This window comes from Bos indicus, chromosome X (assembly GCF_029378745.1).
Source record: "Bos indicus isolate NIAB-ARS_2022 breed Sahiwal x Tharparkar chromosome X, NIAB-ARS_B.indTharparkar_mat_pri_1.0, whole genome shotgun sequence".
NCBI classification, from domain to species: Eukaryota; Metazoa; Chordata; class Mammalia; order Artiodactyla; family Bovidae; genus Bos; species Bos indicus.
Genome location: NC_091789.1, coordinates 128,316,246 through 128,343,483, shown reverse-complemented (window position 1 = coordinate 128,343,483; position 27,238 = coordinate 128,316,246). Strand labels below are relative to the sequence as shown.

General features: G+C 52.0%; 1 protein-coding gene across 1 annotated transcript; it reads right to left on the bottom strand.

Annotated features, from left to right (window-relative positions):
- Positions 1-1,463: 1,463 nt before the first annotated feature.
- Positions 1,464-13,516, bottom strand: ARX (aristaless related homeobox). The gene is made up of 5 exons (XM_070783612.1): positions 13,052-13,516; positions 10,504-11,383; positions 7,883-7,928; positions 4,752-5,080; positions 1,464-2,634 (listed from the first exon to the last, which is right to left on the bottom strand). Exons 1-5 carry the CDS (start codon positions 13,245-13,247, stop codon positions 2,394-2,396), a joined length of 1,692 nt encoding a protein of 563 aa, XP_070639713.1. The 5' UTR covers positions 13,248-13,516; the 3' UTR covers positions 1,464-2,393.
- Positions 13,517-27,238: the final 13,722 nt, after the last annotated feature.

The window sequence follows — 27,238 nt, the reverse complement described above, 5'->3', positions numbered from 1 at the left end:
AAGGGCTGAGCCGAGGTAGTTGGCGCCTACTCCCCGTGCCCGGGGCCGGGCCCTGCTTGCGAGCTCCGCCCTCGCGAGCCAGGGCCGGGCCGGGTGACCAGACGGCCAAGATCCGAGGAGCCCCCTCAGCCTTGGGCCCCGCGGGCGCGCTCCCCAAGGTGTCTGGCGGGCGGGGGGATTGCGGCTTGCCGGCCGGGCGGGCGAGCGGAGGACGCCCGCGGCTGAGGGCGGCAGCTGCCGAGCCTTCGCCCACCCGCGAGTAGCCGCTGACCTCTGCCCGCCCCCGCACATGCCCCTCGGCCGCGCACGCCTGCGCCCAGAGCGGCGAGGGGACCCGCCCCCCTTCTCTGGGGCGCGGTCCGGGAGCGTGCGTGGAACCCGGCGGGGCCGGCCCGGAGACGCGTCCGCGCCCCCCGCCGCGACCGACTGGCCCGCGGCCTGGCGGGGCTGCGGCACCGGCTCCGAGAGCCACGCTAGTCACGCCGCGGCCGCCCCCCTCCCCGCGCCTGCCCCTCTCCCCAAAGGTCCAGCGCACTAATTACTACAAATTGAAACTAATTAAGCTTCTCTTCCCTTTCCCATCACCCTGGGAGCTTTGGCGAGACCCGGCCCCCGCGGGCGGGCTTACACCGAACAGTCACCCGGGGGGCGCAGGCAGGGCCCGGGGGAGGGAGAAGCTACCGTCGCCGCCGGCGCGGGGAGGGGTGCGCCCAGGGGGTTGCAGATTGCGAATCTGCTTGGGTCTCCTCGCGAAACCTGAGTTGTTTAGATTTTTTTTTTACAAGTATATACATTTCCCAATGCCTGGATAAGTGATGTAATGACATTTGTCGAGTTAAAATCTGCCACTTGGATACCCCTCGCTGCCTTTCCATCACTGTTTCTGTGTTCTCTCTCCCACTCTCTCCCTCCCTCTCTTCCCCCCACCACACATCCTCCTACCCCCTCCTCCCTCCTCCCTGCTCCCCCTACCCCCGCCACAGACCCTCCTCCCCGCGCGTGTACCGTGTAGCCCGCCCCCTCGGAAGCCAGCGCCTGGGCTCCTCTCTCGCGCCGTTACCTGTCATCTCGGACTGCTCACTTCCTTGTACGTGGCACTTTCCACGAACAGTTTCCTTCGCCTTCCCAGCTAAGACTCCCCGCTCGCTTCAAATTTCTGTCTTCACCGTCAACGCCTCCCTCAAGCCCACCCCACCTCCGAGGCCCAGGGCCCTCAGCTCCCACTGCAACACGACCCAGGAGATCCAAGATGCACGTGGAAAGCTCCGTGGCGGCGGCGATCTTAACCCTTCTTAGGAAATTCTACGGATCTTTTGAGGATCACATTCAAACCAGGGCCCTCCGCCAGGAAAACGGGAGTGCAGATAAACTCTGGGGGAGTCGGGGCGCAGGAGCCCACCCGGTCTTCTGGGGGGGGGCCTTCTACTGTCCCCTCAGCTCCTGTAGAGAATATTCACACTTCCTTTTGTTAAACATATATTTTTTTTTATTTTGAGCGTGACACTTCTCCACTAGATAGCAAGGAAAAGTGATAACAATTACACGTTACACAAAAGTACTGTACCATTGCCTTTATCTTGAAGGTTTCGGAAGCCTCTACAGTTAATAAGTTAAATAAAGGGCTTGAGTACATAAATATTTGTCTAGGAACCCTACCGTATCTACAACACAGTAAGAATCTACAGGAGGACAAACTTTTACCATACCACGCTGAGTGCAATTGCGTTATAACATTTCAAATATACAAAGCTCTGTTCTTTTTCTTTTTTTAATAACAATGGTATGTACAGAATCAATAATCACAGTTTGGTGACTTCAACAGTCCATATTCTAGCAGAGTATTTCCCTTTGGTTTGATATAAAAACCTTGGTTGATGTATGATAAAGAAGAGAAGAACAAGACGCCCCTTTCCGTTAAGTGCACTGTTAGCTATCTTACAGATTCGCATTCGCTTCCCCGCCGCCGAAGGCTGGGGCCACGCTGGCAAGATCAACTTAGAGCGCCAAAATGCTATTTGGAAAAAAAAAAAAAAAGCTAAGTGGGGTGTCAGGAGGCAGAGAGGTTGGGGTTTTTAAATTGTTAACTTCAATACCAGGTGACTTAGGGAGAAAACCTCCCCGATATTTTCAATAAAAGAATGGGAGAGAGTGGACGTTTGAGTTGGAGCGAAGTTGGCAGGGGCAGGGGCGGGTGGACAGCCAGCCGAGGAGGTGCCACGTCCGGGTAGCGCCGAGGGCTGCCTAGCCCGCGTCCAGGCTGCTGCGAAGGCGGCTGCGCTCTCTCAGTGCCGTCTCGGGAGTGTGCTGGTCCTCTGTTTCCATTTGGTCTTGAGTGGTGCTGAGTGAGGTGACCTTTCGGGTCGCGCCCGGGGCGCGAGGGTGGAGGGAAGCCTTTAGCACACCTCCTTGCCCGTGCTGGTGCCCGGCAGGATGTTGAGCTGCGTCAGCTGCGCGGCGTGCTCCTTGGCCTTGAGCCTCAGCGCCGCTATGCTCGAGGCGCGTCTGTCTGCGGCCGCCGTGGCCGGGTCGGCCAGCGCGCCCGACGCCACTGCGCCCTCCACGGCCGGCGTGGGCTGTCTCAGGAGCGCGGCCGCGGTCGACGCGCTGGTCAGGGGGGCCATGGTGGAAAAGAGCCTGCAGGGAGAGCAAAACAGCGCGGTGACGCCCCGAAAGCTGCGCGCAGCGCCTCGTGCAGCCTTTCCCGCCGCCTCTCCCCGGCGGACCAGAAGGGCGCCGCCGCTGGGGCACAGAGTCGCAGGTCCGGGGCTGGGGAGTAGGGGGAGGCGCGGGCGGGAGGCTGGGACGTTCTAAGGGTTTACTAGGGCAGGAAACGAACAGAGTGGGTTAAAGACCGAGGAGCCAGATATTCCTGGAGGGACCAGAGCCGTGGCGGAAGCAAGCCCCGAGTCCCCGAACCCCACGGTCCCACTGCGCGGATTCTGGGCTTTCGCTTAAAAAGGGAGTGTACTTTAGGAGCTCCAACTGCCTATAATACTATTTGCCGAGAGAGAGAAGAGAGACAAAGAGAAAGGAGAGAAAGGGAGGAGAAGAAAAAGAGAAAGAAAGGACAAAGTGGGATTAAAACTGAGAAACACCTGTGCGGACTTTGTACTCCTTCTATAGAGCGCCTTCTCGGCCCGGGGCTCCTTTCACCCTGAAAAAGCTGGTCTTGTTTGCCAGCCTTATTGCCGCCGCGGCCGCCCTCCTGCGCCGGGCAGAGCTGCCAGAGCCCGACCGACGACCGCGAGGTGGGGATGGGGGCTCCCGCCTGTTGATTTCCGCTCGCCAGGCAACTATGACCCGCTAGCACCGCATTCCCTGCGCCCCATGCAGTCACCAGTACCAAAGAGCCCCCGGGCCCGCACCCGCCCCCCGCGTGCAGCGCACGGCAAAACCCAAGTCTGGGACTCCAGTCCGCGAAACCGCCTCCAGAAGGCGCCAGCATTGACCCGCACGGCGCTTCCACCCTCTGCACTGCACCGCGCCAGACTTGCGGCAGAGGCCGAGCCGCCCCTGACCCTCAATGCCACCACCGCCGCCGCCGCTAACTCCCAGGGCTTTGGCTCCGGCCCCCGGAAGGCCAACTCAGGGTTTCCACCATTATAAATGAGCCCACCTGGGCTCGAGGAGCGCCCCCCGCTTCTCCCAAGCCCACCCTCCTCCTCTTGTGTCACCCCCACTGCACCCTCCTTCCAGCCTCTCCAGATGTCGCAGCTGGTACTCCAGCCATGGTTTGGCAACTTTAACAAGTCACTTGTGAGAAGAGGAAAAGGAGAGGGTGGTGGGCGAGGAACAGAGGACTTAAACATTTTTTTTTCCAATAAGAAATAATAAAGTGTGGCCTGGAGGGGGCGTAACATGCTCTTGTTCCACCAGGTAAACTGAGTCACTAACTACACTTCAGTGCACTTTCTGTTTACTTCATTGGTTGTTACAAGAAAGTAATTTTACTGAGTCTTTTTTGAAATTTTTCTCCAAGATGATTTTTTTGTTAAGTGGCTGCGCAGTTGGATGAATCTATTATTTCTTTGTTCTCCCAAAGAGAGATCACTGAAGCTGCAGTTTTATTTTCACTGCACTTTCCAACTTAATACATCTCTCCTTTGTTTCTTTGTCTGTGTGATTATACACTTTTAATTTCATCATTCGATGTTCATTTAAAGAAAGGGATTTATAATATATGATGAAGCGTTTCTTTGATTTCGTTGTCTTGTGCTGCTCTGGGGGTCCGGGGTTGCATATATGAGGGTATGGTTGGCAGCGGATCACTTGAATGACAAGGAAGGTAGAGTCTGGGGAAGAAGAAAGATTTCTTTGGACCCAGAGGGCCCTTGGCCCCAGGGCTGTATTTCCTCTGGCTGCCAGGCTTTGGGCAATGAGGAAGGATTTTTGCAAAAGTTGAAAAGTCATCCCGGCTCTGCAGCCTACACCTGTACCCTTTTTCACACACACCACCTTTGGTCTAGGCTGTTGCTGCCTTCAAATGGTACTTTAAAGCTTTCATTGAACACTTCCAATCTCTGTGGTTGCTGTTGTTGCCACTGCCCTTTCCTCTGCCGTTCAGTCCCAAGTCATTCCCTTCAAGATCCGCACTGTTTAAAGCAATATTAGAGATTGTTTTCTTTGGCTAAGTCTCAAGTTAAGCCAAAGAAGAAAGATGTGTGCAGTCCCTACCTATCTCTGGCCTCTTCCCAGGGCCCCAGCCTCTGTGCGTGTATGAGAGAGACAGCCTCCCCGAAGCCACGTTTTACCTGCCGAACGCAGGGCTGATGAAGGCCGGGTGCCGGAACACTGCGGCTCCGAGGAAAGTGCTCAGGCCCAGCGGCGCCCCGCTGGGCGGCAGGCTGGCCGAGCCCGGAGGCGGAGGTAGGCTCGGGAAGGCGGCGGCGGCGGCTGCAGCAGCGGCAGTCCAGGCCGAGTCGAGCGCGGGATGGTGCGGAGGGAAGGGGCTGGCGTCCAGGTAGGGGCTGAGCGGGTGAGTGGCCGACAGCGGCCCGGGGAAGGGCAGACCGGGGGGATGGGTCTGTGCGCCCGCCTTCTCCCGCTTGCGCCACTTCGCCCGACGGTTCTGGAACCAGACCTGCAAAGCCGAGAGAGGCAGGGGTCGGCGCCGCTCCGGCCGGGTAGGCGCTCCAGGTGGTCCCCGCCTCTTCCCCCCGCGCCGCGGGCCCTCCCTCCTTTCCACTTTTCCACTGCAGTCCTCGCCCACCTCGCCCCTCAGGTTGTTCAAGGACACGTCTGGGACCAAAGGGGCAAAGAAAGAGGGCCTAACTTAAAGTCATCTGGAACTACTGGGCAAGTGAACCCTTTCCAGTGGACATTTTAACTAGCCTGGTTCCTTTCCAAATTTAAGAAATGGTTTGTTGTATTTAGAAGTGAGGAAACCAAGGTTTACATGTCTGCGCTGCCATTTGCTTGCTGTGTGTCACTTAAACCTCTCTGAACCTCAGTTTTCTAATCTGTAAAATGGGGATAATAAAACTTTATTCATAAGGCTGTGATGAGGAATGAGTCAAATAAAGCATGTGGAAGCTGGCATTCAGTGATGACTCTTGGGAACAGGCAGCCATCAAGAGAATGCACAGCAGCTTTCTGTGGCAAATCAGCTCTTTTCACCCATTTCGGGTTTTCCCAAGAGGTGACAGAATCTTTGCTCTCCGTTGAAAAGGGAATCAGGGAGGTGGTTCATTTAATCTTTCCAGAAATATTTACTGAACACCTATGAGCACTACCCTATGTTTGGGGGCTTGAGGGGAGCTGGGACTGAGGGAAGAAATACCCACGATAATTAGCAAACAGGCATACAGTTTAGGAGGCAGTTGTAATGAAGTGTGGGGTACACAGCCTGCTATCTGCAGGGGCTCCATGCAGGGCCAGGTTCTGCCAAGGAAGGCAGTGACTGCATGGATCAGGTCTACAGTGATACTTGGACACAGAAACCAGAGTGTGGGATACCTGGAGACTGGGCACATCTTCATAGCTAATCGGTCCTTTATTTCTTCTGGGGATGTGGTTTAAGTGGGTTATTTAAGTAAGATAGTTGTAGGTTGGGGGGAGCTTTTCAGCAGAAGGTATCTTCCTAATTGTTAATAGAAAGCAGTTTTAGTAGAGACCTTTACCTGAAATGTGGCAGCTACCATGGTCTAAAAATAACTTTTAGGAGCATGAAATTATTTTTATGTGACCTGCTCATCACACCCACAGCTGAGAAGATACGCTCCTTATCCCTTGAAGGCATTAGTATTTTTAGGGCTGAGTTTATGCCTGCACACAAGTCTAAAAATTAAGAATGAACTCTGGGGCTATACAGAGTTATATTAAAATATAATGTAAATGATCCCAGAGGTATATGTTTTTTTTTTTTTAATTTTAAGACATCTATGCCTTTCAGATATACACACTGGGGTTGTCATTACTAGCACTGGTATCTAGGTTTGGTTTGACTTCTAGATAGCCACCTAACACAAGAAAAATTGAGAATCCAAGTCGGTTGATTACTTAAAATTCTGCCAAAAGGGGGCCCATCCATAACATTTCACAGCCCTCAAATAATCTATTTGAGAATTGCAGAAACATTCCAGTGTGGAAATTCAGAGACTTTAAAAAATAAGACTAGATGGGACCAGGCTGGGTGGGCAGCTTTTGTGTATCCAAATCTGTCTGGACAAGAATACCCGCCACTCCTCGATGACAGTGAAAGGAGTAAAGGGCGGGGGGACAGTGGAGGCAGAATGCCCTCAAAGAACATGGAAACCTTCTAGAGACAGATCGGCTCTCGGCTCAACTGCAATTATCAAGATGTCCCCCTGCAATTCCTCATTATTGAATTAATACCTCTGAGGCCCCCCAAAGGTAAACGAAAGGACTCTAATAATTCATATTCACTTAATTACATCTTCTCCAGTGAATAGGGAGAGAGGAGAAGGGGAGGGGGCGCTCTCTTTCTTTTTAAAAGTTATTTAACTTTCCCACGACTCGTTCCCCTGAGCAGAAAATGCAGAGTTGCTGTCACATCTCTGTTTGACAATGGAGAAATGTGTCAACAGAAAGGAGGGGACAGGCCTCATCATTAGCCCTCTAATGCAAGAAGCTGTTGTGTATTAAATGAGCCATATGGAATTTATTGTGCTTTATCAGCGCTTGATTTTGACTGTAAAGTGATTCCCTCAGCTCCTAACCCAGGGACATCTGTTTTCTGTTGGCCATCGGGGCTGCCCAGTGTTGATCGTCTCTTTGGTTATGGGGCCTGGGTTCGGAAATGCACTCTGGTATGGGGCTGCAAACACCTTTAATAGCATTGCACTCACTCCCTATTAGATCAATGTGGGCTCATTGCTATAAAAAATGGGAAATCAAATAGCATTAGCCAGCTCCTTGTGCGGGCGGAGGGGAAATCAAACAGCATTTTGCCTTCAAATGGCCCTGTTTGTTCTAGCACTAAGTGGGCTTTTATGAAGCCCGATTGGAGACTTAATCACAGCCAAATACCTGCTTGGAGCTGAGCGGATTTGTCTAACAACCAAATCCATGCTCCATCCCATTATTTCAACCAGGAAAAGTCAGTTCGCAGATTGTTTCCTACAGGGACTGTGGACCAGGGGGCTTCTGAACTGCAGTCTTGGGGACCCTGAAACCCCTCTTCTGATCCTGGACTCCTCCCACAAGGCACCCAAACCTAGAAACCTTCCCCTTCCATCTCCCAGATCTTCATATTTTAATATAATTTTGTACAGGGGTGTTTAGGTTTATCTTTCTGATTCTGCTTCTCTTCATTTTATGAAGGGGGTCTCTCAAGAACCCCCTAATCCATCAGCCCACCTCTCTTCCACTCTTCCCCCAGCCCACTGCCCCTCCTTTCCCCCCTCTCTGCAGTGCGGCTCACCTGGACCCGGGCTTCAGTCAAGTCCAGCCTCATGGCCAGTTCCTCCCTATAAGAAAGCAACACACAGGCAGGAGGTCACTGCAGGCTCCAGCAACCGCCTGTCAGCCACCTTTCCTTCGCTGGCATCCTCTTCCATTAGTGTCTAACAGACACCTGGGCATCACCACCCCTTCAACACTGGAGTGTCTTCTATTTGACTGCAAACGTGAAAACACAATACACTCCCAGATACAGGATGTTGTCTATTCTATTGCATCATATTATATTCAAGAGTGACAGTGGTGACTTCATGACTGTACAAGTCTCGGATTCTCTCTCACTATTAAGCCAGAGTTAGATAAGACACACACACACACACACACACACACACACACACACACAGTGCTTATAGCCTCTTTTGTCCTAAGAGTAAATGGGAGAACTCTCCACTCAACTAAAAACATTTCTTTAGCCCTCCTTGTTGCCTTCTGCCTTCTTTAAAAAATGTTCTCTCGCCTCTCCTTCCTCTCTCTCCAGCTCTCTGCCTTTTCTTCCATCTCTCTCTCCCCCGCCTTCCTCCCCCGCTCATCCCCTTAGGTCATACTCCCCATTACCCTCTGGAGATATGTTAAGCTTGTTAAGAGTTCAGTGGGGTAATTTTTCGATTAAACAAAATTCTGCGCACCTCCTGACTCCAGTGCCCACTACAAACCCTGCCCATCTCAGGGGAAGTCAATTTAACTGAAACCCTACCCCGTCATTGCAGTTATTACTGCGACAATTAAGGCAAATAGGAAACCATTAAGATGCTGTAAAACGGCTTACAACCTGTTTACCGAAAATATGAGCGCGACGAGAGTAATTGGCTCTCCAATCACTAATATGAAAGAGCGGGACCTGCCCCAGCCTGGGACCCGGCCTGGCCCACACCTGGAACTTCAGGACTGGGAGAAAACTGGTTCACTGGAGAGCTTCCCGCTGCTTCCTGCTACAGTAAGCATCAGCAGATCTAAAACCCCAAAACCACACTCCTGCCTGGGTCCCAGCAGGAGCCAAGGGGCTCTAACTAGCCCCCTGGGTGGGAAAGAGGTGGGCATGGGGTGGTGACAAGCAGCCACCCCTCTTCGTGTACTTTGGTTCCCCTGGAGAAGCTAAAAGGGCAGACCTGCGTGCCAAGCGACATCACCTCATTTTCTTCTTTTGAATTATGTGTGTGTGATAAATGCAAAAAGCGGGTTGGCCGCTTAGCTATTTGATAGAGACAATTATTTTAGAATTTATTTTCTTTTTTAAAGATAATGAAGGGACTGGATGACACAGGGGAGGGCCAAGTTTAGCTCAGGGGATGATCAAGTTTAGTGCTTTGCCCCGAGTCGGATCCACTCTTTTCCGTTTCTGGTTAGGAGACAGTTTGGCAATTAACTGCTAGACCAACTACCCTGGAGCGTTGGCTCAGGCCTCCTGAGCGCTAAGCAATTTCTCCTCGGGTTCAAATGGGGCAGGCAGCTTTCCGGGGCTACTAAAATGCACATTGAAAAGTCGTACACGGCTCGTGCGAAGCTGGGGCTGCTCGAGCTTGACAAGCCCAAGTCTGGGCTGACTCCCATCCCCTTTTCCCTCCTCTATGGGGCAAGTTGGCCCTTACCTGGCTCCTCGCCTGAGCCAGACCTTAGCTTTGGGATGGGAGAGGAAGGCCCCTTGCCGGGCCGGCATCCCGGGTATGACTAAGCCGGCCCTCAGGGGCCCAGTCATCTCACAGGTACATCTTTCCCCCAAAACTCGGGTGAATGGGAATGGAGCGGATCCAGAAGGAACACCCAGGTTTAGACACCAGTCAGAAGGGGGAAATTCCCCCCAGCTGTTCTGTCTGTTGCCTGCCGGGCTCCCAGCAGTCCAAGCCTGCCCCTGTAAACCCGCGTACAGTAAACCAACACTGCGTTTAATGTGCGCGGAGGGCGAGAGGACAGCGATGGAAAGGGGAGATTCTGGTCGGTGCCTCTGCAGACCAAACGCTGCCTAGTTCTGACTTCCTTCAGTTATTCCAGGAGTCCTCAAACGACAGAACTTGGATCTTTTTAACGGCCTTCTCTGCAGGCGCGGGCAGCTTCACTGCGTAACTGATACCCACCAGGCTCCCGGGGCATCAGGCGGGGAGGGCAAGCGCACCACACAGCGGCCAAAAATAGCCCCTGCTTAGCCCTGGTGGCGAGGGCCGGCAGCGCTGCTTGCGCCTCGCCTGGGACCTGGCGGGGAGTCGGGATTGCAGCGCCAAGGGCCCTGAGTGTGAGCGCTCGGGTGCGCACGTCTCCAAGGTGGCGCGTTCGGGCGCCCTTTGGAGAGGCCGTTTCTTTTTCTCTCTCTAGCTAAAACTTGTAATTACAAAAATTAAACTGGAGAGACCTCGGGAAGGGAAAAACAAAACAAAACCAAACCCATCCCAGTCTAAACTTACAAGCCCAGAGTAGAGGGGGTGGGAGGGTGTTTTTGGTCAACAGGAGTTTGGCCATTGGGAGGGCGCGCCTGGGGTGAGTCCAGGAACTAAGTTCCTGCCCCAGCCCCAGGGCCCTGCCCTCCCACCTTCCCTCTCCGGGACCCCCTCGCGCCCTCCAGCCGCTGCTGCCACGATCACCCCTCGCGCGTACCTGGTGAAGACGTCCGGGTAGTGCGTCTTCTGGAAGGCCCGCTCCAGTTCCTCCAGCTGGTAGCTGGTGAACGTGGTGCGGTAGCGCCGCTGTTTGCGCTTCAGCAGCCCCTCCTCTGAGTCGCTGCCGGCAGACAGGCACACGCTGTCCTCGCCGTCCTTGCCCTCAGCGTCCTCCGGGTGCAGCAGCAGCTCCTCCTTGGGTGACAGCTCCCCGCCCTCGGTGGCCACGGCGGCGGCAGCGGCGGCGGTCACCGCTCCTGTGGCGGGCACAGCGCAGCGCCGCGGTTCCTTGAGCAGCGCGCGGGCGTCGTCCTCCAGCAGCTCCTCCTCGTCGTCTTCCAGCAGCTCCTCTTCCTCGTCCTCGTCCTCTTCGTCCTCCAGCAGCTCCTCCTCCTCGTCCTCGGCGCCCGCGCCGCTACTCGCCGCCGGGGCGCCACCTGGGCCGCCGGCCACGCCAAGGCGCTCGTCCGGGTGCCCGGCGCCCCCCGGGCCGCCCAGCTCGTCCAGCGCGGGCGGTGGCGGCACGAAGGGCGCCCCGTTCTCGCGGTACGACTTGCTGCGGCTGATGCTCACCTGCGGCGCCTGGCTGATCTTGAGCGTGTCCCAGGCCGCAGCGGCGGCGGCGGCGGCCGCCACGGCGGCCCCTGAGCCATCCGGCCGCTCCCCGGGCCGCGCGGTCGGCGGCGGTGGCGGCGGCGGGGCCTCCCCCCGCGGACCCGCCGTGGCTGTGGCAGCCGCCGCCGCCGCCGCCGCCGCTGCTGCCGCCGCCGCCGCGGCGCCCTGGAGGAGGCGGCCCCCGCCCGGGCCGTACAGGCGCCGCAGCTTGGGCGGCAGGTGCAGCTCGGCCTCGAACGGGGCGCTGCTGCCCTTGGGGGAGCCTGCGGGCAAGGGAGAGCGGTCAGCGCGCCGGCCGGCGAGACAGAGTCGCCGCTCGGGCCGGCCCTCCGCCGCTCCCTCCGCGCCCAGGCCCCGATGCGCGCGGCGCCCCCCGCACCACTAGACTCCGAGCCCTCCCCTCCTTCCCCAGTTTTCTTTTTTCTTTTTTTACGTCTCTCTCTTTCCCTTGCTCTTGTTTCCTTCCTTTTCCCTTTTCTCCTCCTCTATCGGTCCTTTCCTTTCCCTCTTTTATTCTTCCCTTTATTTCCTTTCTTCCTTCCTTTACTTCTTTCTCTACTCGCCCTTCCTTTCATTTTTAAATCACTTTTTCTTTCTCTCTCCCCGTCTCATCATTCTTTCCGCATCTTTCTCCTCTCCCTTCCCTTCCTTTCTCTTTTTGTGCACTCCTCTCCCCTTCTTCCTTCCCTCCTTTATTGTTTTCTTTTTCTTTCCTCTTGTCCTCTCTTCACCTTTCCCCTTCCCATTTCGGGGCAAGAGGGAATCTGCAAACATTCAACAACTTTTTAAAAATCACCATCACTCTGAAAACTTTGCGCACGACCTCTGCCCTCAGCTCTGCCACGCGTTCCCGGCTGCGGGTTGGCGAGAGGGGCCACTGCCTGGCGGGCACCGGGGGAGGAGGGAGCGGCCCAGTAGCCCTGAGTGAGGACCTGGCCCCAAGAGCCCCCAGCAGGAGGGGCGGGGGCTCCTCGCCCAGAAAAACTGTCCTGGAGAAAATGGGTTCGGAAAGACCTGGGTGGGGACGTAAGGGGGTGCAATAGGCACAGAGCGCTCATTCCCCTCGAGGAAGCGCCTGGCACAGGTGCCACTGCAGGCTAAAAAAGAAAAGGAAAAAGTCAGTTTTATTTTAAACGCCCCCTTCCCCGCTGTCCGCTCCTGTCTTCCAAGTGACGTTGCGGCTGGACCGCTGGTTTACAGAATTTAAAAGGCGAAACTTGGGTGTAACAGTTTCGGGGCAAAACGACAGTTGTTCTGGAATTTTTAATTTTAGGGGAAAAAAGAGCTTTTAAACATCTCAACTCTAAAAAAAAAAAAAAACAAAAACAAAAAAACAGCAGAGGAAAATATAGCACCCAGAAGCCGCACATTTCATACACTTCAGATACAAGAAGGAACATTTGGGGAATCCCAGGGAGATGTTTTCTGCAAAGCTTGGGTTTAAAAGATCACAAGAAATCTACAATTTTAAAAAGAAGAAAAAAGCAGAACACCTCGTATAAAGAAATCTTCCCAAGAGGAACGGCCAAGGCGCACTCCGCCTGGAGTCCCCATTCACAGCTTTTGGGGTTCTTCTCTTCACCAAGTTCTTACAAGAGTCCACCCGGCTCCTGCTGTTCTTGGCCCATCGCCCCTCTTCAGAGCACTCGCAAGGCCACCAAAGGGGGTATTTAAACGACCTAAGAACCAATACCGAGAATCTAAGGGCCCTCGAAGCGAAGCTTGGTCTCTGCTTTTTCTGGAAGCAGAGAGGGAGGGAGAGACATCCCCGGGCAAGAGGTTTACTGCTCTTTGAGGTACCAGGCCTCAGAGTTGTTCCCTCTTTTTCCTCTGTCTCCAGTTGGACAACCGCAGGCCCCTGGCCCCGGAACATCGCACATCCAAACCTGTGCCTAGCACCCTTTTCAGGTGCTCGGCAAGCACAGCCTTACCTTGCACGGCCTTTTCCTGGTCGGTGCGGCTGGCCAGCGGAGCGGGCAAGCTCTGCGCGGCTCCCAACAGCCGCATTTTGCACGGGCTCCTCCGGCCCAGGATGCTGTCGATGCAGTAAGAGGAGAGCAAAGTTGGAGATTTACTTTTGCACTCGGGCCTCTCGGAGCAGCCCTCCTCCTGGTACTGATTGCTCATGGCTGGGTTTTTTTTTCCCCTGGGCGCAGAGAAGCGGGCCGCTGGCTGCCTCTCGAGGCGGGTGGGATGGATGGGTGTGTGTTGAGGGGGTGGGGTTAGATGGCTGGTTATAATGGATATTATTGCGATCTCTGTGCCTCTCTGCCTCTCTCGGTCGCTGGCTGCCGGCTCCCGCCCTGCCTGCGGCCGGAGTTCGCCCTCTCGGCGCTCAGGACAAGCAGTAACAAGTGTAGTGAGCCGCGGGCGCGGAGCTCTGGTGTCTCTCTCCTCCACGTGCTGAGAGGCGCCCTCTGATTGGCTCTCGCCAGAGGCCGGGCTGCTCTGGGCTGTGCGCTCCCGGCAAAGCCCGGACTGGATTCTGGAAAAGCCGGCGGTGGAGGAGGGGCAGCAGCAGGCACGCACCCGAGCCAATTTTATTTTTATTTTTTGTTTTCAACTAGCAACTTTCTGAATACTCCATTCTGTTCCTGCCGCTCCTCCTTTAACCCTTTAGGGCTAGCCCGAAGCTCTAACGTATTCGGATGTCAGGCCAGTGGGTGCCATTTGGGCGGCGTGCGCCCCTTCCACCAGCCCGAGGACCTCACTCCCTTGGAGGCAAGGCCTTGAGGCTTGGCTCGCGTACGGACGGATTTGGCCCTTTTCAAAGCCAATGTCGCTCTCCCAGGACAGTGCCTTGACCTCAGTGGCCCTCTGCCACCGTCCTCTTTCGGTCGGACGGGCCGCCGGGGTGACGGCCGCCGGTAAACGTCTGTCGTTGGGGCGTTCAGTGTTCTCTTGTGGCCCAACGCCTTGAACTGTTAGTCCTCTCCCTGAGTCCGGCGGTTGCTCTCTTTTTAGTAGGGTCTCATCACCGTCTTCAACTCTGCAAAAAGTCCCCTTAAAGACAAAGGTCTGCCAAAGGCGCGCGGCCTTCTCTAGCGCATCTACAGAACAGGAAGGGACCGGCGAGTGTCGGCTGCGAGAAGGGGCAACTGGGGACAGGCCCCGAGAGTCTCCCCCTTCTCCCCAGACACGCTGCCCTCTTCTCCCCATAAGTTCGCCTCTGTTAGGCCGTCAACCTGAAGCTGGACATTCTCCGATCCCGCGTGCAGGGAGCGGGATCTAACCGAAGCCCTGAGCGCTCTAGGGTGGGAGGGACCCAGGTTCAGCTTCAACCCAATCTCAACGCTTAAAGTTCTGAACTCCCCCCTGGCAAAGGCGAGAGAGCGAACCTCAGGGAGAGAGCACTTGTTTTTCTTCTTCCCCAAACAGCTTCCAGCGCGTCCAGCGCTGAGAAACGGGACCCAACTCCGACTGAAGTTGTGCCGAGCCCGGGCGAGGGCTAGCACGGGTGCCCTCTTTTTCTGGGTGCAGGGCCCAAGGGATAGCCGGGGGCCTCGATGCTGGCAGGGTGGGGGCGAGGGTGGTGGGTGGGAGAGGAGCCGGGGAGGGGGAATCCACGCCGGGTTTTCCTCTCTCAACCCCTTCAATGTGTCAGAGAAAAGCGTTTTACAAAGGATTATACTTGAATCACTTACAGTCAGTATTTAAAAATACAAGGATGCATAACTGAAATTTTTTCAGCCATAAACATCTGCATAACTCTTGGATGCTGGTGGGTGGGTGGCAGACAGATCAGGCTGGCTTGGCAGGAGCATTCAAGACACAACTGGAGGGGATGAAGGGTTAGGAACAGGCACATCAATAATGTTAATACTAATGTGATATTACTAGTACTATTAAGAGCTAGACGAAGAGGATCTGTGTCTATCGGTGTGTGTGTGTGTGTGTGTCTGTCAGTCTGTCCATCTGTCTCCGCTCTCTCTGGCTTTTAGTTTGAGTCTCACCAGTTTTTCCTACACTTGGATGATGGGAGTTGGGGGCGAAAGAGAACCCGAGCTCTCTCTGACATTGATTTTCTTTCAAGCCCTCTCTGTTGTTCCAAGGCCCCTGGTATCTTCTGTGTTTGCCTGCCTTCTTCCTTTTCTAGTCTCACCCACAGTTCTCTGTTATACAGCCCCGTTTAGCTTTAAAGTAACATTCTGCGCGCTGATTCCCTCCCCGGCCCTGAGCGCCCACTCCCAGGGTGCGAGTCTCGACGGAGCCGAGAGGCGGAAAGACTCGTAGGTCTCCTCGGAGCGAGCCTCCAGCCGCGGGAGCCTCGCGGGGTCCTTTGCGGCCGGTCACTGGCAGAGACAGGGGCACTTTTCCCTCCCCAGCGGGCCCCGCGTCGGAAATCTACAAGACCCGGCTGCGGGTGGCTCCGTGACTTCAGAGTCACACTCCGTCACACGCAAGGAGTGGGTTGAAAATGAGTCCACAAGAAGACGGTGTTAAAGAGAGACACAAACGCACAACTCATGTCTGAGAGCCTAACGGGGTTTCAACTCGGTGGAAGATTTCTTAGCTTCCGTCCCCCTCCTCCCCCTTCTGCAGCTGTTCTCCTTTTTTTAAAAAAAGAAGTCGGACTTTCTTCTGGGGTGTATTCTAATTTTAATCATCCACTGCAAAAGGGGAGGTTAACATAGAATTTCTGATTCTGACTTAATGACCCCTGGAATTAAATCTAATTCTATTAATGGAATGTAGCGTCTTTCTTTGGGAAACCTGGTGCAAACACTAGCATTGTTATTTCATCTTGTGTATTTTTGGTATTTTCTAATCAATCTTCCCAAGTGAGGACGCTATTGGGAAAGCACATCCATTCACTTCGGGGAGAAGGGCCCGACTCAGCTCCCTTTACACCCAGCGGCCCTGAGATGATCTTTGTCACAATTCAGCACCCAAGTTCAAAATCTGCAGTTGGCTCTTGCTATTCCTGAAACATTAATTTTTTTTTTTTAAAAAGATAACTTTTCTAACATACCCACGGGGAGACAATCAGCTGGTATCTCCACAGTGTCTAATCAGAAGATGGGTTTAAGATATGTGTGTGTTATCCTACATGTTAGTTTAGAAAACAAAATGATGCCTCAAATATCTAAGAAGAATTTAATTAATTTGTTGAGTAGGTAGACTTTTCAGGATTGGGCTATAGGACTATGTATAAAAGAACTTTTAGTTTAGTCAATTTCATGTTTGCACTGTCGGCAAGATGCCACTTTGCTTTCTTTTCACCTCACTTTCTCCACTTTCTTTTACCCACTAATCAAAAGGAATTTCATTTTAGTAATAATGTTATTCACGTTCATACTTTGTTACTCACCACTCCTGGTTCCGCTAATCTTTGAGGTCTGTAACTGTTGGTTTTCTTTTCCTGGGCTGCCTGGAAAACAATGGTTTGCAGTTCATCTGCTTTTAAAATCAATCACTAAGATAAAAATGACAATTATGGCCGGAAGTGAGGGTCAGAGGTGTTCAAAACTGTTGTTTATGGTGAAAAGAACGAGGCTTGTCCCCAGGACTGGAAATAATAATTACCCAGAAGAGGCGAATGGAAGAAACCCCTTTCTTTTCTGTGGTGAGAGCTAATTCTACATTGTAGTTTCAAAATTATATTTGCAAGAAATGCGGGATAAGGGGGTGGCAGTCAGATGTTATTATCCAGGGGGAAAAAAAATGTTTGGAGGAGAGTTAACCTTGCACACTTTTCATTTGAGATGTTTTAATTTATTGTGCAATATACACATAGATAAATAAAGCTGTGATGGGCTTCCAGCCACACCGGCCGGCTCAGGTCTCCTTAAATTATGCTCAACCTCTTCAAAACATATATTTAAACAATAGAAATAAACTTCATTGGAGTCTGGCGACCAATTTGGAAGCCACTGGAAGGGAAGACAATAAGTCCTGATTACACGCGAGGATTCTCTGTGATGTGATATCCCCTTTGCCAAGTCATTTTGCTGTTTTATTTATTTAATTTCTTTTTTTTTTAAACAAACTTTCATTCATTTATGGTCTTCCGCAACCTGCTAATTTAACACTGGAGCGCGTTATTGCAGTGTTAGGAGGAGAGAAAGAGGGAGAGAAAACAACAATACTGCAATGATCCAAATGATACAGTAGAATTATAGCAATTATAGTTCTACTTGTGGAAGAAAACCTTGCTGAGATCAGGCAAACAAACTGAAGCCTTGTGAGGATAACAAGCGTCGGGATTGACAGCCGGTGCTGGGAAGAGCCGGAGGGCACAAACAGAAATATTTGCCTCCCCCCCACCCCCCCTTAACTCCAACCAGTCCAGGTTAACCTCCTCAAATACTGCTTTCACAGTCTTATTCACTTCAGGCTATGCGTTTCATGCACAAATCGAGGTCTCTCCTCCTGAAGTCTGTTAGTAGGAGGAAATGTATCATAATCTGCTTGCCCCTCGCCTTCTCTGCCCGCTGCTTGCCCTGCACTCCCTACCCCTGCCTCAGTTCTCCCCACGGCTGCTGGGATCTGTCTGTGGACGGTGTTTGTTGATGCGTTTACCAAAGAAGCAGCCCGTGGAAAGGTCCAAAGGGACTGAGAACGTAGATTTGCAAGGAAGGCTCCTTGGCGTTCGCTATTCCTTCCGTCTTTGCCGTGTCGTCCGCCTGAGCCGGGGCGGGGGGGGGGGGGGTGGGGGGGGGTGGGGGGGGTCCACCGTCAGGGCTCGGCTGGGAGAGGTCTGTTGGGAAGCGGCGCTTTGGGAAGGGTCGCGAGGACCTCGGCCGAGCCCTCAAGGTACGGACGCATGGATGTGATTACTGTGTTAAGACAACTCCCCTGATTGTCAAACTTCACCACTTTCGGTTACCCGCCAGCAGCCAGGGGAAAGGGGTCAGGGGAGCAAAAACTAGAGAGAAAACAGCTCCCCCCGCCGCCCCATCACCTCCAATCATCCGTCCAGGCGGCCCACCGAGGCATTTTCAAGCCTGGCTCCCAGCGCAAAGCCAGGCGGGACGGTCACAGCCTCACGTCTGCCCTCGAGGGCTGCGGGGTGGGGGAAGGGAAGCGGTCCCCTCCCGCGGGCAAGAAGCAAGTGGGTGGGCTGTCACCCTGAGCCCCTCGGTCGGAGCCCCCCATCTCCTGCCTCACCCATCCCCCACGTTTCCAAAGCGGAGAGGAAAACCTCGGCGTCCTGTAATCACCACCGCCTGGTTTCGTCTCCGTCGCCTGACGGCGGGACCCTGGGTGCGTCCAGGGTCGAGGCGTCCCCCGTGCAGCCGTTACTCTGTAGCTGCTACTCCAGGCGCCCCCGGACGTGGAGGGAGCATGGGTAGGAGCTCGGGTGCGGAGTAACGAGGGACCCGACGCCGGCGTCAGTCCCGAGGCCCCGCAGACCCTGGCTGTCGGCGTTCTCGCAGCCGAGCCCGGCTCGCTCGCTCGGCTCGGCGCCACGGCCAGAGGGCGCCCCCTAGCGGGAGTTCGGGGCGGGCCGGGCCCTCCCGCCGCAGCCTCTGGGGATTGAAGTTGGCAGATCCCCGCGATCCCGCAGGAATGAATGGGGGAAGAAAACAAAAGCCTTGGAAACATTTCCAAGTGTGCAATAAAAGACCCATCTGTACCTTTCTTCTCCAGCGCGTTTGTGGTTAATGTCCCCCCATGAGCGCGAGAAGGGAGATAATTGCTGGGTGGATTCTTGCTGGCGAACCTCAGGAAACACTGGCCCGAGAAGTGGAATAATTGGGGGTGGCGCGAAGGCAAGCGTGCAGAGGCTGCAACACCAGCCGGAAAGTGGAATCCGCTGTCCCGTGGGGTGTTCATGGAGGCCTGGGCGCCTGCGACCTCACCCTCACGCCTCAGTCCTGACTGCGGGGTCATCTGCAGATGGGTACTCATATTTCTTTTCTTTGGAATAGGTCTCTGTGGCACCCCTACACTTCTGGCTCTGTGAAATCAGCCCCCACTTCGTGACTCTAGAATACCCCACCTTCGAATTCTAAGGTTCTCCCTTTTTTGACTTGATGATCCTCCACCTTCCACCTCTGTGATTCCTGACTCTGGCTCTAGTATCCCCCTACCTCGCACTTGATGACTGACTGCTTTGTGATTCCCCTAATCGGGCCACCGCCCTGCGTCTCCCCAAGGAATCGGAATCTTTGCATCAGAAAATCGTCGAAGCCCAGATCCCAGCGCTCTCCACTACTCACAAATCCCCTACCCTTCTTGGTGTGACTAGAAATGGAGAAGAGAGGGAGCAGGGTTCTTGTCCAACTCTCTTTGACTGTTCTACGTGGAAAAGGTGACTTTTCTTGAAGCTCTTAGAACCTCTGGTTAGAAAATTACTGATGAAGCCTTTACAAAGATGAAAAATGCCCAATTCATATCGACTTTTTATTTCTTTTGCAATGAGTGTGTTAATCCTAACTCATCAATCACAAAAACACAAGTCGTGCTTTTCAAGACCTGAGTGTCTGCAGTCTCAAGTCCTCAGTCCTTCAGGATTTTCAAGTAATACTAAGGCCACCAAAACACATACTAGGTAAGGCCTAGAAAGGAAGAGTCCAAAAATTGGAGTGATGGCTTTACAGCCTCTTATTTTGCGATGTGTCTCGGTAATTGGGAAGTTCAACACGAGGCTTTCCCTGCCCATAAAAGGCTGGTATTTTAGAGTTAGGGGGAGCAGATGGAAGGGGTCCTGTGGGAAGGGAGGCGTGGGTGTCCCTTGTTTAATTAAGACTTGCATTGTGTTGAAGGGAGGAGGGAAGATGCCGAGGCTGAACAGCGCTCTGTTCTCTTCATCACAAAATAACCTGCGAGGAAGAAAAAAAAAAAAAAAAGCCCACAACTAAGACAGAGCCAGTGGTTCTGGAATAGATACTATTAGAACCGCAGTGCCTCTGGAATAAAGATATCTCATTTCCTGCCGCAGATCACTTACGATCAGAAAACACAAATAGCTGAACAGAAAGGGAGAAAATAGAGGAGGAGGACGAGGACGAGGAAGAAAGGCCCCTGGAATAAAAATAACTGCGCAGAAGGGCTTACATTCCACGCGCTGACAGGCGTCTCCTCCAAATCTGGGGCGGTCCCGTCCTCTCCCCAGAGGCCCCCCCTTCTGCCCCCCGAGTTTCCAGCCCACCCGGCATCGTTTCGAGGACACTCAGTGTCTTTGGGGGAAGGGGGAGGCTCCCGAGCTGAGAGGAGGGCGACGATGGAGGAGAACGGGGACCCTCAGGGCCCAGGGACCTCTTGGGGAGGCAGAGGCAGGGCCGCGGGCACCGGCCTGGCCCCCGGGCCTACCCCGCGCGGCTGCAGGGCCGTCCGAAGGGCACCGCTAGGCTTCGGCGGCCTCGGTTTCCCCGTCGGGAACGAGGCGCCCCCACCCGGGGCTGGAGGAGCTGCTGGGGGCCCTGCGGGGGCCACCTGGACGCCCCACGTCGCGGCCTCTCCTCCCGGGATCCGGGGCCCGGGGGGTGCAGAGCCGAAGCCGCGCCCCCGGTGACCCCCAGAGCACCGAAACTCCGGGAGGAGTGGCCGGACCCGGGCGCCCGCCAGAGGGCGCGGCGGGAGGTGGCCGGCGCGGCGGGGAGCAGAGTCACCTACCCGCCCTGGGGAAGGACCGCCGCCGCGAGCGGAGAGTCGAGGCCGAAAAGCTGGCGGGAGGAGAGCTTGTGCATCCGCTCAGACACAAGTGCACCGAAAGTCAGCCGAGGCGGTTTTCCTTTGGGGATTCCATGAGACGATCCCAGAGAGATTTCTTTGCTTGGGAAATCGTGGGTTTCTCACACCCACCTGACATGTTGTGTCGCGTGCCTCTGAACTTCACATTTCTTCCCGTGTTCACACTTGGTGGCCCTTAGCACAGTTCCTGGCACCCGGGAGCACCTTAGGACATCTTTCCTGAACCCGGGAACTGCTGTGGGAGTAGAAGGTATTTTACTGGGGCAAATGGCATTTGGCTGCTTTATTCTCCGGGGGGCGGGCCCCTTTTTGATCGAGGCCTCATTCTCTTTCCTCAGTCCTCACTTGACTACCCTTGGGGCCAAGTCGGTGTTTTTCACTCTCCCAGCCTAAGGTTTGCAAGGGACTAACAGGAAATTAAAACCAATGTATTTTGCTCAGAGAATCTCAGAAAGGTTGGAGAGAAGAGATTGAAACCCACAGTTCAAGTGAAATTTAGACCTAGGAAAGATTTTTACTTATTTTTTTTCATGGATAATGGAGAGTTGGCGTTATCTGTCGCTGTATGCTAAGTCACTTCAGTCGTGTCCGACTCTGTGCGACCCCATAGACGGCAGCCCACTAGGCTCCTCTGTCCCTGGGATTCTCCAGGCAAGAATACTGGAGTGGGTTGCCATTTCCTTCTCCAATGCATGAAAGTGAAAAGTGAAAGTGAAGTCGCTCAGTCATCCCTGACTCTTAGCGACACCAAGCACTGCAGCCTATCAGGCTCCGCCGTCCATGGGATTTTGCAGGCAAGAGTACTGGAGTGGGGTGCCATTGCCTTCTCCGATCTGTCACTGTATAGTCTCCCTAGTAAATAGCTCCAAGTCTATAATCTGACAGGTGTAACAAGTTCCCTTTTCTGAGAAACGAAGAGACCACCAACACTATCTTTTAAATAGTACAAATAGAAAGTGCGGTTGTTGACAATTTCCACACTAGAGAATCAATCCCAGGCCAGCTCCCTCCTTACTTGCTTTCTGTTACAGGCCTGGCTTTAGGAGTAGGGTGGTGTGTACCCCACACTGAGAGTTGTAAACAAACACTAAGCAAAAATCTCCAGAAAGGGCTTTTTACTCTTTGCCAACTGCAAAAGGGGCTGATCCTTAAAGAGAATGCCAGACCTTTCTTTCACCCACTTCCCTTTATCCCCTCCAAAAATATGGCCCACTTAGGTATTAGGCGTCACACAGTGGAGAGAAAAAAGGGAGAGGAGAAAGTTGTTCAAAGACGCTCATGTCTCTGTGAGGTGTCGCTTGTTTTGGGTACATGTTGAGTTGTTGTTTTCCTCCCCAGATGGGCCTTGATTTTGGAGGATTCATTGGCATTTGTTTGTCTACAGGCACCTTTCCCACAACTTTCAGCACCTTTCAAAGCGTCCCATCTTCAGGGTTGGCTCCCACTGCAAAGAATGCAGAAAGATCTAACCTGGAAATGTTTCGTCAGAGACAGGAAGGGAAACTGGCCTAGGAAATTCCACCCATCTTCATCATGGACCAACCTGTGCCTGGTTCTCCTCACTCTCCTCCTCTCTTCTCCAGCTTTTGGGGTTGAAGCATTTTGATGTTATTTATATAAAGGAAACAACACCAGAGTAACCTTTTTATTGCATTCACTAAAGGGAGATTGAACTATAACTTTGAAAATTGTGACATTCCAATGAGAGCTATATTAAACTGCTTAACAACATTTTGAAGGCATCATTGGTATTGTCTGTAGTGTAAGTGAAACAAAGGTTTTCACAGCACATCGGGTTTAATACTAAAAAGCTCATATTTAAGACTTTAGCTATTAAATAGAAGAGAGGAGAAAGGGGGATGGTGAAGGAGTACATGGAGGAGAGAAGAAGGTCCTGAGAAGAACAGCCGACATGTAGTGAGTGTTCACTATGTGCCGGACAGTGTCCTAAGAACTTTGCACACGTTAGGATTGATTAATCCTAATGACAGCCCCTGGAGGGTGTTTCTGTTATAATCTCTCTCTGTTACAGATGAGGCAATTGAGGTACAGAAAGAGTGACCAGCTGGTCCTTGCTTTCCCCGCTGAAAGGCCTGCAGATTCTTCATTCCTGGGCAAAGTAGGATGGTTGGTTGCCCCAGACACTGGAGGGAGGAGTCTGTCCAAGGTCACAGAGCTGGAGCCAGGATGTGAGTCCGAGCAGTCAGACTCCATTCAGCAGCCCTTACCTCTGTGAATCCTGCCCATTTTACAGATGAGTAACTTGAGGGTCAGAGAGGAGTGAACTGACCTGTTCACAATTAAACAGCTTGCAGGGGGTAAGCAGGAGATGATACCTGGGGACTTGTGAATCACATCTCTTCACTACCTTCTATAAAAAGAGTTTTTGTAGAAAAGCAGGTAGCTTTGAAAAATATTAAAGATAGAAATGAGACCAAAAAAAGAGTATTCAAGGAAAAGATGTACATCAGATTCAGACACCTAGATCATCACTCCCTGGCAGTATTAGAACACATAAGAAAAGGAGGTCACTGATATTGCAAACACACTTTATAATGAAGGACAATTTAAAAATTGCAATAAACACACAAAGAAAATAATTACACGGAACACGGGGCCATCAGGCAGGGAACATTTGAACTCTCTAAAGCATTTGGTGTATGGTTCCCATCCCGTAATTGCTCAATCATGATGATGAGGGTTCCACCTCACACCAGTGTCAACTGGCAATCCACCACCCCCATCCTCCCACCCCCCGCCAGCATTCAGTGTTTCCAAACAGCTTTGAGTGGGCCCTTTGGACAAAACTTTGAGAACCAATTAGACTCTGTGCCTGTAGTTTGTAAGCAGCTTGCGGAGCTGGGCATTGGCCAGGAAAGAATGCTGGCTCTCTCGGAACACAACACATTGTAAAAATGCAGCTTGACATCAATAAAAATAATCACTATTTGATGTATTTGTTATAATTATAGGTCATTGCTTGGCGAGGCTTTGCAGTTAGCAAAGTTGTGATTTGGCCTCTGCCCCACTGGTGGGGGAGACAGCGAGGCCTCGGCACCTCTCAGAGTCCTGGCGGGCGTCCTGAATGCCATAAGCTTACGCACAACTTCAGGGAAGAAAACATTTTGGAAATGACGAGAAAACTGTGAGGGAGTTGCCACCATAAACAGCAAATGTGCTAAAGAGTGGAGACTTATGCAGAGCTAAAAGAGGGCAGGTGGAGCGAGTTCTCAGTTTGTTCGATGTGAAGAAAAACATTGGGCTGACTCCATTCTGGTTGTGCAGAGCTCAGCGTGCCTTGCTGATTGTTGCTGTTTTATTTCACACAAGCACCCGGGGCTGTGTGAGGATCAGGGCTTGAAGAGCCAAAAGACTCAGAGAAAAAAGGTGAACAGCTGTGGTTCTTGTCAAATACAAAGCCTTAATCATTGTTTCATCCTTCCCTAATATTGGACATTTGTTATTTTAATTGTTTTTGCTTTTATTAATACAAATAACATTATAATGAAACCTTCTGAGCACCTAACCATCTTCTTGCATTATTTCCTTTAACTAATTTCCTGAGAATGGGATCACTGATCAAACAGTGTGAACATTTTAATGTCTGTTTCAAAACATTGCCAAAATTTTCTCTAACTAGTTAAACCAATTTACTCCACCAGTAGCAGTATACAAGTATATCAATTTTATTGCAGCCTCGCCAGCATTATGTATTACAGCTTTTTTTTCCCCCTCAAAACTTTTTGTACTTAAATAGCTATATACTTGAATCTACTTCCAACTGCAGGCTGGTAATATTCCTCCCTAGCCCCAGTAGTTCTATCTCTAGCCCTTCTGAGTCATTTGAACTACCGGTAAGTGTCAAGGATAAATGAGAAGAAAGGTCATCCTGAGGCAATGTGCATCTACCAAGCGTGGGAAGGTTTTCGAGGACATCTGGGGAACAGAATGTACAGTGAGGAAGAACTTAGGCTTTGGAATCAGGGAGACCTGGCTTGGATCTCATTCCTTCTGCTTTCCGGCTGTGTGACCTTGGCCAACCTAATTAACCTCTCAAGACTCAGCTTCCTTACACAAAAAGCAGGAATGATAAAAGAACCTGCAGCATAGTGATACACTGCAGATGCCAGATAGCTGCAGTGTAGATAGCAGATGCAGATGCTAGATAGAGATGCAGATGCTAGCTGATTTTGTGTGCTATACAGATCCTGAGGTGCATGTTATTTAACATATATTCTTGAATACTCAGTTATTTTTATGAACTATTGACTTGAGATTGGAATTGCTCCATTTAAAGATACATACAGATTAAACTTTATAGATATGGAAAAAATGCTCTTTAAAAAGATCATTCCTCTTTATACTCCCTCAAATAGCATTGATAACACTGGGTATTTTGAATCTTTTAAAATATTATTAGTTTGATGAACAAAATCTAATAGCTTATTATTGGTTTTATGAACATTTCTTTCATTATTAGTGAGGCCAAGTCTTTTTTCAGGTGACCACCGGCCAGTTGTATTTCGTCTCCTATGAACTGTCTGTTTTGGATTGCTTGTTAATATTAGGCACAGATTATTTTACCAACATTTAGTGTTTTAAATGTTTACTAGGACTTTATGAAGAGCTGGCTTGAGGCTCATTGTAAGATTATCATTGGTCTTACTTTTTTGTTTTGTTTGTTTTCACGGTGTGGCTTGTGGAATCTTAGTTTTCCAACCAGGACCCCTGCAGCAGGAGCACAGAGTCTTAGTACCTGGAGCACAAGGGAAGTCCCTTATTGATCTTACTCTGATTTCCTTTAGCTTCTAAGTATAATGACCAATGTTTCTTTTCATGAGTTTTATATAGCAGTGGTCCTCTCTTAGTTTGTTAGTTGATTTGTCTTGTTTGTCTTAAAGAGACATGAGACAACGGCTGCTAATTGTCTCCAGATATCCATTCTTCTGGTGTTTTAGGCCACGCCATTAGAGAGAGATCACATGGAGAGGAGAGGCCATGAGACCATGATGAGAGTGAGGTGGTCCCAGCAATCTTAGTTGACTGCCATTGTGTGCAACCAGCAGCAGAACTGCCTAGCTGAGCCCATTCCACCCACAGACTCATGAGAGAGAACAAAATGGTTATTGCTATTTTTACTTATTTTTTGGTGGTTGTTATTTTAAGACACTAAGTTTTAGGGCAGTTTACTAGGGAGGGAAAGCACTCCATTTGTCCTTGAGTAACCAAACACTGATTTTTACCTTCACACATTGTAGTGCAGCTGAAAGACCACATTTCTTGGCCCCTCTTTCAGGGAAGAGCAGCCAGTTTGACTAAATTCTGGATGAGGACATGTTGAGTGGTGTTTCTAGGAAGTCACCGTAAAAGAAAGGGGGCACAGCTTTTTCTCTGTTCCTCAAACTTGCTGCCCAGACAGATGTGATGGCTGGAGCTCTAGCAGCCAATGGGAAGGGGGAAGGGAACCATTTTGGGGCTTGGTTTAGGAGTTGCATACATTGCTTCTTCTTATATCTCAATGCTCAGAACTTAGACATACCATCACACTCAGTTGCAAGGGAGGATTGGAACTATAATATTTATTCTGTACAGCTATGTGCCTGGCTAAAACTAGAGAGTTCTAGTATTAAAGGTTGAAGGTAAAAGTGAAAGTGAAGTCGTTCTGTTGTATCCAACTCTTTGTGACCCCATGGTATGTAGCCTGCCAGGCTCCTCCATCCATGGGATTTTCCAAGGAAGAATACTGGAGTGAGTTGCCATTTCCATCCCTAGTGGCTCAGATGGTAAAGCGTCTGCCTACAATACGGGAGACCTGGGTTCGATCCCTGGGTTGGGAAGAGCCTCTGGAGAAGGAAATGGCAACCCACTCCAGTACTCTTGCTTGGAAAATCCCATGGATGGAGAAGCTTGGTAGGCTATGGTCCATGGGGTTGCAAAGAGTCGGACACGACTAAGTGACTTCACTTCACTTCACTTCTCTAGGGGATCGTCCCAACCCAGGGATCAAACTCAGGTGTCCCATGCATTGAAGACAGACTCTTTACCATCTGAGCCACCAGGGAATCCCTAAAGGGCTAGCATTTCCAAAGCACAGAGTCCAGTGATGTCAGTTTACTCTGTGTTGCTCAGCACGAATGGTCCAAAGGACCTGCGGAACTCAAGTGGGTGGCAAGGTTTCTGACAGGAAGGGCCCTCAGGACACCAGCGGGTCAGGAGGACGGTAGCTGAAAGGGTTGCTTCTTCAAAATGTGCTTGGTGTCAAAGGCATGATGGGCTCTGGCTCTAAAGCATGTGAGGCCGCTATGGTGGCTAAAAACTAGTGCAGAGCTCTGGGCAGGAGAATTTCTAGAATGGCTCATGGTTCCCCAGCACACAGAGAGGCTGGGGGATAGAATGACCTGCGGAACCCACGCGTTGAGTCAGGTTGGAGACCAGAAGCCCCTCCGGAACACCAGGGTGCTGCGGAAGAACAGTCACCA